Raw genomic sequence first — 15,033 nt, 5'->3', positions numbered from 1 at the left:
CCACAAGCACTGCCTTTCAGAAGAAGGTCACTGCAGTCTTCTCTCCCCCAAACTATGGCTGGTAACATTACATTTTTACCTCAGTGACAGAGTCATTTCACACATGGCAGACAATTCAGCTAATCTCAGGCCAAGGGCTTCCAGTTCCTTCAGCAGTCCTGCATCACATAAGCAGTCTTAATCAGTATATGCTACGCTCAGCCTTTGGGTCAGCTGGTCCTCTTCAACTGATACTGTCTGAATTTTTGCGATACCGCAGCTAATACATATTTACTAGCATTCTAGAAACCTAGACCATTATGCAGGCATAACAGCTCTAAAACATTATTTACATTGTCTGAACCTTCTGTAAGAACTGTAATTTACAAATTTTTAGAACATGCAATTGCACTGAAAATTAGAAAAGATAACCAATTAGAGATTCAGCAACCCCAGGTATGCTTTGGCTAGATTCAAATAGGTGGGTTGATTTTTCTGAAGAATTTATACCCCCTCTAATTGTTTCCACACATGCAAAATTGTTGAAACAGAGTATTGACTTCTATTAACATTAAATTTGCATGGGTTAAAAAAGCAGGGATTTTCCATATTGCACTGGGTTTCTAAATTGATTAAATTAGAGCTGCCAACCAAGTGCTCTACTTTTGCTCAGCACATGCTGTTTTAAAAGATAAGACAGCAGAACAAGCTGCAATGTAATTAATCATCATTTCTCAACATATGTGGCTCCTGAATAATAAGCAGACTGAAAAAAGGCTTTGCATCAAAGCAGAATCCTAAATTTGACAGGAGGTATGGAGTTTAATGATAAAAACTCACATAGTCAATGCAACGTATTTTAAGAGTGTGAGGCCTGATTCATACAACCAATTTTAAAACGATGTGCAAAACTGCCCTCATACGATCATTATGAGCTGTTGTTAAAAATCTAGCACAAGTTGTGCGAGATGGATGGATAGAAGGATTAAAGGTTGATGAAGGTTTATTCAGATATGCCAGTACCATCCAACTCATGGTGAACAGCTGAGAAGAGATTCACAAAACCTCACATCCCCAACAGTGGTTACCTATATAAGGAGGGATGTGGGTGGTGCTGTGGTCTAAACCACTGAGCCTCTTGGGCTTGCCGATCAGAAGGTTGGCAGTTCGAATCCGCACAATAGGGTGAGCTCCTGTTGCTCTGTCCCAGCTCCTGCCTACCTAGCAGTTCGAAAACACGCTAGTGCAAGTAGGTACCGCAATGGCAGGAAGGTAAACAGCGTTTCTGTGCGCTCTGGTTTCTATCACAGTGTTCTGTTACGCCAGAAGCTGTTTAGTCATGCTGGCCACACGACCCGGAAAGCTGTGTGTGGACAAACGCTGACTCCCTCGGCCTGAAAGTCGCCTTTGACTGGACTTAACCATCCAGGGGTCCTTTACCTATCTATATAAGCCCTACCTACTCTACAAAAAACTAGTTATCAGTAGTCCCTAGCTTGACTGCAAGTTTATAATCAGTATTTTCAATTGAGCCTTTGATTCCCTCCCCCCTCATTTATTCTACTTAAGATGTTTATATAAAATTACTGGTAGCATTGTTTTGGGGGTGTCTTTACATGGTAAAATACAATTTAACACACAATGGCCCATTCACATAGCACAGTAAGCCAAACAATGGCTTACCAGGACAGTGTGAATGTGCGGGATCCTGGAGAGGAACGCACAGACACTTTGCTCTTCCCAATCTTTTTTACTTCTGCAGCACACTTACCTAAGCTTAGGTTTAGCTGAGCAGGTCACCTGTAGTTAAGGTCTTTCCTCACTAACTGCAAGCAAGTTCATGTGAATCTCACTAAAGGTAAAGGTAAAGGTAAAGGTACCCCTTACTATTAGGTGCAGTCGCAGACAACTCTGGAGTTGCGTGCTCATCTCGCTCTATAGGCCGAGAGAGCCGGCGTTTGTCCGCAGACAGCTTCCAGGTCATGTGGCCAGCATGACTAAGCCGCTTCTGGCGAAACCAGAGCGGCACACGGAAACGCCATTTACCTTCCCACCAGAGAGGCACCTATTTATCTACTTGCACTTTGACGTGCTTTTGAACTGCTAGGTTGGCAGTAGCTGGGACCGAGCAACGGGACCTCACCCCGTCGCGGGGATTCAAACCGCCGACCTTCTGATCGGCAAGCCCTAGGCTCTGTGGTTTAGACCACAGCACCACCTGTGTCCCCTCACTAATTCCCCAATTAAGAAAGGTTAGAATGACATTTCTAGGAACAATCAGGTCCAATGCAGTTATGCTTGTGTATCCAGTAAATTTTCCCCAAGAAACAGGTTTGTTGACACACTTGTAAAATACAGACATTCTTCTTGATGAAGCCACCTCCCCCCCCCCATGCAAAATAACTGGCATTGAGAGCTAATCCACACAGTCACTTCTGATTCTGGCTGTCAATTCATGGCAACTTTGACCACTCCACTAAAATGAAATTCCCAAAGCTTGGTGTGCTTGGTGAGTGTCCATTTCTCACAAAAACATATGCATTCTGGGCTCAAGTTCCAACTCTCCAAAAAGTTGGATTAAAATAAGAGTTTCACTTTGACAGTTCATAGGCTATGCCAAACTGTGGTTTGGTATCCCTCCCTCCTTCCCACATGTGCAACTGTTTCTTCCATGGGTAGACAAAGTAAGGCCCAGGGGGGCGGATCCAGCCCAATCGCCTTCTAAATCCAGCCTGTGGTTGGTCCAGGAATCAGCGTGTTTTTACATGAGTAGAATGTGCCCTTTTATTTAAAATGCATCTCTGGGTTATTTGTGGGGCATAGGAATTCATTCATCCCCCCCCCAAAAAAATATAGTCTGGCCCCCTACAAGGTCTGAGGTACAGTTGACCGGCCCCCTGCTGAAAAAGTTTGCTGACCCCTGGTTTCTTCCCTCCCCTACTGGCTTGAGACAAACTACCCCAGTGTCTGTCCTCTCCCCAGCTACCTTGTACAACAGCCTCACTATGCAGGAAAGTAGCATAGCAGAGATACTGTTGCACACCACCCGAATTTTAACAGTTACTGAATCCAGGAATTTAGGGTGTCTAGCACCCATAAATTCCTAACAATACCAATCATGGCAAAGGGAAAAATGATGCAATTTGTGCTTTTTGCAAACACAAAAAGATCTGTTTGCTTGCTTCATATATAGTCTACTTTTGGATCAGATTGCATTCGTGGTGATTTAACACTACAACACCAATTTACCATACAAACACAATGACTGAAATATATATACAATTCCATACATACATCCTTTTAACTTAGAAGTTGTTCCTTTATAATATCTAACATTTCCGAAGGTCTTACCCATTTTTAAATATTAACAAAATTCGCATCTATTTTTCTTAAAGCCATCAACAAATGGATTTCAAACCCTAAAAGCAATTCTTTCTTTTAAAAAACAAGCAAATAACATTCTAGTTAACCAATCAAAACAGTCAATTGACTCTTCTAAACTGTATGCCACTCTGCTTTAGAAGCATAATATACTTTCCATCAAATGAAATTTCAAGGCATTGCATGGTTTTTTTATTCATGGGGAGCGTGTGTTTTTTTAAAAAAAGATTTGGAAATTAAGGGGGAAATGAAACAAGGTCGTCTGAATATCTCAAGACAGTTACTTTACATGATTTCATTCATTTCATTTGTGAACTGTGACCAAATCAGTCAGTGCATAAGATACAACATAAGCTGACAACAGCTTTTCCACCTTTTGTCAAAAGTTTTTCTACCAACGTTTAGAGCCAAGTTGTGTGGAAGTTTTGTTATGGCTTTAACCTCTGCTAGTGCTATGATGTTTCAAGGGCTTGCATCACACGGATGGAGCCAATCACAAGGGATTTTCCTACACAACAGCCTCCAGCTTGGTTTGGAGAAATGATCAGGTGAGTAGAACCTTTCTAGCTGGCCCCATCCACATTGTACTAGGCCTGGGTCTGTGGGATGAGGTCACAGAAAACACCTTCCATGTTGCACTGCAACACTGAAAAAAGATCTGAAGCCTATTACTGACTGGATGCAAAAGTGCAGCTACTGTGGCATGCATTATTCACTTGGATTGGGGAAGCAACAATCCTTAGAATTACATTTATGCAAATTATATTAAACTTTTCTACACCAATAATTGAAATGCAAATTGAAAACTGCTCACCCATTTAAAAAGGCTCCCTTTGAACAACCTCTATGCTTATTCCTTGCTCCCGTTTTATCACTCAGATGCTTGATCTGTTTATCTGCATACCTAGCTGTGCAAAGTTGCACAGAGGTTATACTACAGACACCGTAAGAGGCAATCTTCAGAGGAATAATTTGCTCTGAAGCATTTATTCCTAAAACAAAATGGAACTCAGTGCCTTAGACAACTTGACCAGAATTTTCTACTATATGGCATTTATTGAAAATATTTATATATCACCTAGTAGTAGTACTTATCAATTTATAATTGGTATTGTATTTATATAAATTTATATACTGCTTACATGCCAAAATATTTTCAAGTATAAAATCAATTATAAAATCCAAACACAAAATACAATTCCACATTTCGATTCAAATTAAATTACATCAAAATTCCATCAGAACATTATAGACATCCACAATTAAAATTTATTATGAAACGAGGCTGCTGCAGGCACAGCAATTAAAACAGTTTTTTAAAAAACCAATTTAAACAATGTAATCAGAAAGTTCAAGTTCTGGAATGCTTGCCTAAACACGTACATCTTCAAGAGATGAATTATGAAAACATCAAGGCAACATTAACAGTGAGTACAAAAATCAACATAAAAAAAATAGCAACCAGCAAAGGTCTGGATAAGATGCTAGTTTTCTGGTGTCACTGGTGCATTTTTTCCCTAGGAAAAGGCTACTCCAAAGAGGGGGCACCACAACAGAAAAGGCCCTCTCCCTGGTTGCTGTAAGATAAGTTGATGCAGGCTGCAGCAGCACCAGGAAGGTTTCAGTACATGCTCTTACTAACTGGACAGGTTTTTATCTCAAATAACTTACTCCTGGGGTAACTAACACAGTGCCCTCCAGATGTTGTGAACTACAACTCCCATCATCCCTGACCAATAGCCATGCTTGATGGGACCGAGGTGAGCTGCAGTTCACAATACATTGGTACCTCCAGTTGCGAACGGGATCCATTCTGGAGGTCCTGCCACATCTCAAGGAATTTGCAACTGGATGACCGCTTCTGTGCATGCGCGCAGTTTAACGCTTCTGCACATGTGCGCGCAATGAAACCCAGAAAAATACTTCCGGGTTTGGCACGTTCGCATCCCGAAGATTACGTATCCAGAGGGATATGTAAGCGGAGGTGCAACTGTATCTGGAAGGCACCATGCTGGCTGCCAATGACCTAGGCTCAAGCAGTTTAGGACTCTATAGTCCAATACCGCAAACCTGAACTGTAGTTTATATCATCAATTAAGATAGTTAAGGCCTTGACTAGGAGAAAAATCTACCTCCTAAGGACAAGTTCAAACAAGATTTTATACTACAGTACAAGAAATACAGACGATACAGCATGCTCCTATTGTGCACAGGTGTATTTGCTTTATAAAATACATGCAAGAGGAAAAGGTAATCCCCACCCCATATATCTATTTTAAGAAACAAATGGCTAAAGATAAAAGAGTATGCAAATAAAATCTGATACATAGTGCATGTATGAAGGTATCACTCCAAAAGCCTCATTCAGAGAGGCTGCAGTTAAATTTCCTTACTCACGTGAGCAATATATATTTTTTAAGTAGAGGATTAAGGTGGCTACCATTCTAGCGAATGATCAATATTCAACCTCAAATAAATTACGGTAGTTTACTGTAGTTATTTTTTCTTTCAAACCAGCCACTTTAGATGAACAAGTAGATTTATCGCAACTGAAAACATGCATAATTCATCAAAATTCTTCATTGTCAAGACTGCAACACCAAAACCACCATGCCTACTTTTCTCCTGTAAACTGGTTGGAAATAAGCACTAATACTGTGAATTTATAAATTGTTTAACTTACACACACCAAAACACACACCCTAACAGAAGGCAGATGAAATAGAAGTGCTTTATGATTCTTCTAAAAGATTTTCTGGCTAAGGCAAGTCTCTTTAAAAAGGATTTCCTGTTGTAGGAAAGCTGACAGAGAACACTCCTTTACAGCTTTAAAACATAATGCATACAACACAACACACATTTGTAATGTGAACTTCCTGATGAGCATGCACATCTGCCTAAGCATCCTTGCAACTCCAATATAATGTCATAATTTGTGACAGCACATTAGTGCAGCAGTCATAAGATCCATTTTAAACATTCATTTACTGACTCAACAAGTTTGAGAATCGGGCCATTAAGTTGTAAAACACTGCTAAATATCACATGCCTATCTCATTAATTCATGAATGACAATAACAGTTTCAAGCCAAGGACTGGATCCACATAATCTTGCAACAAGGGAGCTTTGGACTTGACTTTCACAGAAAAACTCAGAAAATATTCCCTTACTGAAAGGCAAAAAAAGGGGGGAGGGGGAAAGAAGGAGGCAGTGATTTTTGCTTTTTAAAACAGTTTGGCATAATTAGTTCCTTCAGCGATTTTGGCAAAGCATACATTGGGCATTATATCTAAACTTGTTAACTTGCACTTGTCCTCGAAATCAGGTTTGGATCTTGGTCTGCATGGCAAGCACAAACCATAGTTTGACAGCTTGGGTGTAATGGTTTGCTACAAGCCAGAAAATAACTCATTCCCTTAAGTACAGTAGAGGAGGAGGGAGTGTACAGGCATGTGGCCTCTTCTAACGTCACAGTCCAAGCGCCAACCATGGTTCAGAATTATTGCTAGACTGAGCCATAAAGAAGCTCTTTCAATCCTGGCCAAAGAAAGAAAGAGCTCTCCATCAGAGATGTTATTTCATTCCTGGAAAAATAGCCTCTATGAGCTTGAAGACAGTTTTATGGGTCAAAGAAATTGAAACTAAACACCTTCTTCATCCAATCAGACAACCTTACTAGGTGGGTTTGAATGTTGTCATCTCTCAAGATATGTAAAATATGATATTAACCTATTTCACAGGATTTTTATTACAAAACAGTGAGGCTTCTTATTGATTAAACATGCACTGGATTGGGCTGTAGGCCACTTAGTTCAGAACACGTTCTGCATAATAATGGTAATAAATAATATAACATTAGTCTGGAATGTTTTTTGTTTTCGTTGACAATATGACAAAGAAAAGCATGGACAACTAATAAAAGTTAATTAATATGGAAAAACATGTGTGTAATACAAGGTATCAGACTGTTTTTGGTTATTAAGTACATTTGAGAAAACAATCTAAAATTATGATCAATATATACCAAACAGACTTAATATTGCAAATGGGTTATTACTGCAAATATACATAAATGCATACCTAACATTTAAATATGGCAAATGGATAACTGACAACAGGCTTTTTTTTTAAGCCTATCACAATTTCAATGGAAATAGTTCATTCAGATTAAATAGGGAGAATATACAAACTAGCTTTTTCAAACATAAAACCCCAAACAAGAGCTTTCTTTTGTGGAAATATGACACAAATAAGAAAAAACAAAAATAAGCCCTAGCAGGAAGAGCCAGTGAGCAATCAATGTACACTGTCATTTACAAATTACAGTCCCTCTTACCAATTCATAACCTGAATTGTATTAGTCCAGTGAATCCTTCCACTATGAACTGTAAGTGAATGGTGGTCTGCAACAATGGTCTTTTGTGGTAATGCAATCAATAAAGTTGCAACAAACTACCTAAGACAGATTGGCTTTTTGATAATATTGTGCGGATGCTGCAAAAAACCTGCACTCTTCAACAAACACTCATATGGAGGCAACTACATATTCTTTTTCACTGCCTCCATTTCACTCCTCTTCCTTTGTTGTGCCTGCTTTCTAGATTATAAGTCCCAGAGGGAAAGGGATCCTTTCATACATTTTAACATACCTTGATGACACTATACAAATATTATTTTCTAAGCATTTTTAATTTGTTGTTTCTGCATGCTAATGCTATACTATTATTTCTATGCTCAAGTAATACTCTCTTCCTTTTTGTTTCTGACAAAAATATGCAAAGAGGAAAGCACAGATGGCCAGGAACTGAAAGGGTGAAGTTCACATTTGGTCTGAAAGAGCGTCTAGTCTTATTATAAATGTGAAAAAGATACTCTTGAACTTGAGAGAATAACCAAAGGCTTCCTAACCCAACATTAATAGCACACTGTTAAAACAAAATACAACCATGCCCTCCAACTTTGAAAATGTTTGAAGAAACATCTGTCCAATTACCACACAGCACCATTTTCTTCCATAATGCTGAATCAGGCCAGATAGTCTGTTTGGCCAATGTGCTGAACAATCAATATAAACTACAACAGGTTTTCTCGCTAACTGCATGTAAAGTTCTTCCAGATTAGTTCATTAAGCTCTTTGGGCCTGCTAAGCTATTTAACATTTGCTCCAAATTCAAAAATATTTATGATGGCATTTCTTAAACCTTGTGAAAAGAATGCATGCCACAAGTCTGACCCAGGTAAGATGCTGATCCCAAAAGCATTAAGAAAATAGTGGTGCCATTCAGAATCATGTTAGGAAATCATGACTTGTATTTGCTAACTTCATGGAGTAAGTGCTGGTGCGCATGTAGCCAAAACACCACAACCAATGCACAAGCAGGTGGTATCAGCGGAACAACAACATTTTCAGGAGTACAAAAAGCACTAGGGACCCCTGCTAGTGGGTTGCATTCAGTGAAATTATCCCATTTTCATCCTGTCCCTCTACTCCCCTTTCATATCTTCCAAATCTGGAAAGGAGATTCTGACTAAACATCAGAAAGAATTTTCTGACAGAAGCAGCTGTTTAACAGTGGAATGGTCACCTCCAGAAGCTGTGGACTCTCCTTCCTTCGAGGTTTTAAGCAGAGGTTGGATGGCCATATGCCATGGATGCTTTAGTTAAGACGATGATGGTGAAGATGATGATGATTGTATTTATATCCCGCCCATCCGGCTGGGTTTCCCCAGCCACCCTGGGAGGCTTACAGCATATATAAAACACAGTGAAATATCAAATATTAAAAACTTCCCAATACAGGGCTGCCTTCAGATGTCTACTAAAAGTTATGTAATTCTTTATCTCCTTGACATCTGAAGGAAGGGCTTCCCACAGGGATGGTGCGACTACCGACAGATTCCTGCATTGCAGGAGATTGGATTAGATGATACTTGTGGTCCCTTCCAACTCTACATTTCTCTGATTCTTTTTCTCTGATGGAAGGACTCCTTCCTCTGGAAAATCATGAACCTCTAGATGTAACTTAAAAATTCGGGAACTAATACAAGACAAGTTCAAATGTGCCCAAACACCCCTCATTTTCTGAGGCAGTCATACAAGAGGTTGGATTCAGATTTAATGTAACTTGGATTATAAAGAACCCATATGAAAAGTTAATCCTGATGAAGACCCACTGATTTCAATGAAAAAGTAAGTTGAAATAATGCTGCAATCCTATACTTCTATATTAGGGAACAAGTCTCCCTAGATTAAATTAAAATTATTTTATTTGTGTGTGTTTTTAAACCCTCAAAGCAGTTTCCAAAAAGAATAGAACAATAAAATTATCAATAAAAACAGTTTGAAACAGCTATTTTTAAATGAGTCATCCTTCTGAGCATGCATGCATAAAACAGGTGTTACTGTCTTGCTTTACAAAAACCCACAGGGCATAATTCTGCCAAGTTAAGAACTTGGAAATCCCAATGGTTTCAATGAAAGACTTGAAGCTCTATGCTACACGTGGTTTCTATCCTATGCATGATTCCTCTGAATCCAACTATTACTGAATTGCTATCTAGTGTAAAACACTGTGGACTTCTAGCATGAAATCAATGCGATTGAAGAATTAAACTTTCGCTTGATGGGTTCATAATTTGTAACAATATTTTAAAAGTTACCTATATTCTTGTTTAGATGGCATGCAGTTCCATCCTCATCTCTTTCAAGGCATTCCAGCCCACCAGTTGAATCTTAAGGGAGAAAAAACATCAAAAGATTACTCAGAAAAAGTAAAAATACATAATAAATATATGTCAATGTAAACAATGTATAAGGAACACATAAGGCATTGCCAAATTTATAATAAACCTGCTGAACATTTTTTTTTTTTGCATTATTATTATTTTTGGAGCTACATACCAAACCCATTGGTTGCTCTTGTGAAATTTTATTTTTGGGCATGACATTTTGAACTGGTTCACAAGCAGCACCAGATGACAAAAAAAAAAAAAAAGAAAGACTTGCACTATTTACTCCCCCGTCCCCCTCAACTACTCTATTTCAAATCAGCTACTTTTTTGAAACCACTGTTTGCTGATCCCTCCAGACTGGTTGTGCCATCTCTACGAACCAGGACTGGTTGCCATGTTTTCCTTCATGAAAGTGTAAGGACTGATTTAACACAGGGCACATGTGGTGAGGGGGTTAGAGCAATTTCCTGCGTTCCTATACTAGTTTATACTTTTTTGTCCTTCTAGTCCAGTATTTACGGGCAGCAGATCTTCAGGGTCTCTGGCAGAGGTCTTTCCCATCACCTGACAGCTGACCCCTTCAAATGGAAAATCCCAGGCACTAAACCAGGAATCTTCTCTGCATAGGTTCTGCTACTGACCTATGGTTTCCCCACTATATGTTGCATGGATGGGTGGGGATTGGAGAAGCAACTCCTAAACCTTTTTATTTGGAGTTTCCAATTGTGGTGTTTACAGTGTTACCTATGGTTACAAACTTAATTTGTTCCGGAGGTCTGTTCTTAACCTGAAGCTGTTCTTAACCTGAGGTACCACTTTATTTAATGGGGCCTCCCACTGCCACCGCACGACTGGGGCGTGATTTCTGTTCTCATCGTGGGACAAAGTTCTTAACTCGAGGTAGTACTTCCAGGTTAGCTGAGTCTGTTACCCGAAGTGTTTGTAACCTGAGGTGTTTGTAACTCGAGGTACTACTGTATTCCCCATGTTAGACTCACATGACCCCAAAATTGAACTCTCTTCAAGCTGATTGTTAGGCATTCTAAAAATCTATGTACAGTGGAACCTTGGTTCTCAAACTTAATCCGTTCCGGAAGTCCGTTCGACTCCCAAAACATTTGAAAACCAAGGCTGATTGGTGCAGGCGCCCTGGAAACAATAGCCAACAACCGCACCGGATATTTGGCTTCCGAAAAACATTTGAAAACACATACTTCCAAGGTTTTAGGTGTCCGGGAGCCCATTTGTTTGTCAACTAAGCCATTCGAGAACCAAGGTTCCACTGTATTTGACACTTCATCATACAAAACAGTAACTACTCTGATGCAAACCATATTTACTTGAAGGGAAATCATGAGTGTCAAGGATAATTATTCCAGTTTGAGTAACACAAAGCTTAGAGTGTGACCTTGTGTATGTAGGATGAAACATAGAGCTTCAAGAGAAAAATCTTATGACTAAGGGCGCATGCAGACTTCCTTTTATGCAATGTTTCTAGGCAAAGTCTGTGCCTTAAAGTACTGTTTCTAAACATTTTTTTTGCCCTAGCTGTTTTCTAGTGAAAACCCGCTCTTCACCATTGAAAACCTGAACTGCCACTTGTTCTGATTCAATGTTAAAAAGTGGGTTTTCCTGGGGAAAGCAGAGGGATGCAAAAAGGGCACTTGGCCAAGGAGCTTTAAAGCACAGGCCTGTGCCAAGAAAGCACGGGGCATAAGTTAAGTGTGGATGAACCCTAAATCCAGCACTTTCCTGCAGTTTAGATGTAACTCTGGGCTTGACACTAAAACCCTCACAGCATCCTGTCTGGGCTTGTCCGCAGCATAACTATATCCGGATGCAAGATCATGTTTAATGGACAAGCTACATATTACTATCTCAATAATATGAAGCCAGAAGTCATTTTAGTTTGGACTCTGAAGATTCAAAACGGTACCACACAGAACTGGGAAGCAAAACAAAAAATGAAATAAAACAAAAACACTTTCAGGATGTAACAGAATTATTGTTTCCAGTAAGAGTCATGGTTCCTAGAGAAAATATTGCTGGTGGAGGAATACTAATGTATACCAATACTAACCCCAACAGCACAACTTACTCATGTATACTTGGCATTTCCACACACCCCAAGCAAAGTGTAAAGGGGTCCTGGTTTTAAAAGGGTACAACAGAAAACATTCCTTGCAGAGTTGTTTTCATTATACAACAAACCTGCAACTTATGCACATTTAACCTGTGCACATTCAGCTATATGCACATGGTAAAAATTAAAAAAGAAGAAAGGAGCCAGGGTTCTGGGGGAAATGATTTTGGCAATCCCACTCACCACTGAATCCAATGGGACTTGACTATAAGTGATTTTGGCTTCATGTACTATCAGCAGAATGCAACCCCCACAAACTGTAGGCTTACTGTACATGTTTTCTAAACTAGGAGTGTAAAATGACTTTAACTACGTATATGGATATTCTGCTTTTCTTTAAAGGTTAAGGGACCCCTGACCATTAGGTCCAGTCGTGGCCGACTCTGGGGTTGAGGCGCTCATCTTGCTTTATTGGCCGAGGGAGCCGGCGTACAGCTTCCGGGTCATGCGGCCAGCAGGACTAAGCCGCTTCTGGCGAACCAGAGCAGTGCACGGAAACGCTGTTTACCTTCCCACCAGAGCAGTACCTATTTATCTACTCGCACTTTGATGTGGTTTCGAACTGCTAGGTTGGCAGGAGCAGGCCCGAGCAACGGGTGCTCACCCCGTCACGGGGATTCAAACCACCAACCTTCTGATCGGCAAGTCCTAGGCTCTGTGGTTTAACCAACAGCGCCACCCGCGTCCATCATACAAACCAAATTGCCTGGAAAAGGGAGCTCAAATGCAACGAGACAGATGTCACTCACACACACACTTCTCCCTGCCACCGAAGCTCTCGCACAGTCTGAATCTGTCTTTCTTAATAGAGCAAAATAAAGCAATGAGGGAAGGAGACCCATTTAATCTTTGCACAGGTCGTGAACCACAGTCCACGGCAATTAATTTTTGATTACTTTTAATGCTGCATTACGTTAGCTTCCCCAGATCAGATGACTCATTCACCTGAATGAGAGATGCCCCGGGTTACAAAATATTACATACACTCACAAAGGAATAGAATAAATTGCCAACAGAACATAACTGAGCTTGAATTTGAAAAACGTAGCTCCTATCAATGTCATAAATCTTGACTGAGCCATAAGTAACATGGTTCTCTGGGGTACAGATGGTGGTGCAAGGGCTCCCATTCCTAGAGAAGTAGGCAACACTTGCTAATACTTCCTAAGTTCATCAAAACTTTAAATTTACCAGTGCAAGGAGAAGGGTAAGGATTTGGGGCAAAAATATCAGCTCCCTTTCTCCTAAAACAGACTGGGAGTGGCAGAGTAAGAGATCCACAAGTTTTTAGTTCAAGACTATTACACCACATGAATGCAACCTTTAGCTCCAAATGTTAATTCAAAACGACTGTCTCTACTCCCAGTCAGATGAAAGGATTTGGACTCTCTAATGGGATTCTATTAGCTTTTGCTCGGCGGCAATTCTAAAACAAACCCCTGACATCACTTAAAGCGGGCTAGTTTAATAGAATCATAGAGCAGTTAGGGACCCCGCGGGTCATCTAGCCCAACCCCCTACAATGCTAGAATCTCAACTAAAAACCTCCAAGGAAGGAGACCCCATTACCTCCAGAGGAAGTCCACTGTCAAACAATGAGAGTCCAATCTTCACCTACAAGCATGCAATGAAAGAGTACGTGGGAACGCCTCCCCCTTGCCACCCAGTAGGCAGTTAGGTTGAGGGTGGTCCACAGATGGCAATCGTACACTAACTTTAAGCGACCACCGGAGAAAGGCGCTCTGCACATGTTCATGCGCTCGCTGCTCCTCTGTCGTGACTTCGCGCCAACTCCGGGGTTCGCCTCCCGCATCCGGGGAGGGGAGGCGAAACTTCCGGAGCTCGAACCCAACCGCCCCTTGCCTGACGCGCGTCCTTGAGGAGAAACCGCCGCCGCCGCCAACCGCCTCCCCTGAGAATCCTTGCAGGAAGGCACAGGATGCCAGCCGCCCCCTCAGGACGCCACACGCCGGAGCTGAGGGGGACGGCGCCCTGTCGCTGCTTTCCCCGCCCGAGCCCTTTCCTCACCTCGCTGCCGTCCCCCTGGGAGGGAAAGGCGGCTCCGGCCCCGTCCCGCTCGGGGAGGAAAAAGGCAAAGTTGAGGCGAAGAGGGCGCCCCCGGCCCCGACCGCCGGCGGCAACTCCCAGCTTCACAACAAAGCCCCCCCTCCTCCTTGGGAACGTTGGGCCACGCCTCCCAATGGGCGGGGCGATACCAGCTGTGTGGCGGTTGAGAGAAGAGCGTTGGCCACGCCCCCTGACCAACCGCCAACTCGCCTCGGTTCCTTCGCCTCCCCGCCCCTTCGCTGCCACATCGAACGTTGCTTCGGCGAGGAAAGCGGGAGTTGAGGAGGCGGCCGTTGGTCTCGCGCCGACCACCGCCCGCGACGGCAAAGCGCGGCGGGCGGGCAAGAAGCGGAGCGTTTACTTCCGCGAGCTCCGAGGAAGAAGAGGCGGCTGAGGCGGGAGATGGGATGTCCCGGGGGGCGGGTTTATGCAAAGCAGGAGCCTGGCCGCTTTCTGTCGCCGCCTGAGGGAAGGAGCCGCTCGGGTTATTTTTTTGTTTTATTTATTAATTAAATTTGTGCGCCACTGAGCGCCTCCCTGCATTAAAAATATGGACAAAACAAACCCACTCATTTTACAATCATTTTAACATTTCAAAAACTTGACTTCCTCCTCTTTCAGCGGTTCCTTAAGTTTATTTTTAATATCTTCTGCTTATCCAAATTAACTTGCTCATTTATTCATCTTCTTTAAATATATGCTTATAAAACTGCAGGTTATTACAATAATC

The 15,033-nt window shown here is 41.6% G+C and overlaps 1 protein-coding gene across 2 annotated transcripts in view; it reads right to left on the bottom strand.

Annotated features, from left to right (window-relative positions):
- Nucleotides 1-14,695, bottom strand: part of KLHL5 (kelch like family member 5) — a 47,018-nt gene extending 32,323 nt beyond the window's left edge. The window contains exons 1-2 of one of the 2 annotated variants that reach the window (XM_083754946.1): nucleotides 14,265-14,695; nucleotides 10,022-10,093 (exon numbers count right to left, since the gene is read on the bottom strand). In XM_083754946.1, coding sequence (XP_083611072.1) covers nucleotides 10,022-10,044 — 23 coding nt within the window. In that variant the 5' untranslated portion in view covers nucleotides 10,045-10,093; nucleotides 14,265-14,695. Of the gene's footprint in view, nucleotides 1-10,021; nucleotides 10,094-13,805 lie in introns of both variants that reach the window. The other variant, XM_083754947.1, reaches the window with a different exon arrangement.
- Between the last annotated feature and the right edge of the window lie 338 nt (nucleotides 14,696-15,033).

This window comes from Podarcis gaigeae (genome assembly GCF_964106915.1).
Source record: "Podarcis gaigeae genome assembly, chromosome: 9".
Lineage (NCBI taxonomy): Eukaryota > Metazoa > Chordata > Lepidosauria > Squamata > Lacertidae > Podarcis > Podarcis gaigeae.
The sequence above is the reverse complement of the archived record's forward strand: the minus strand, read 5'-3'. Positions and strand labels throughout refer to the sequence as shown.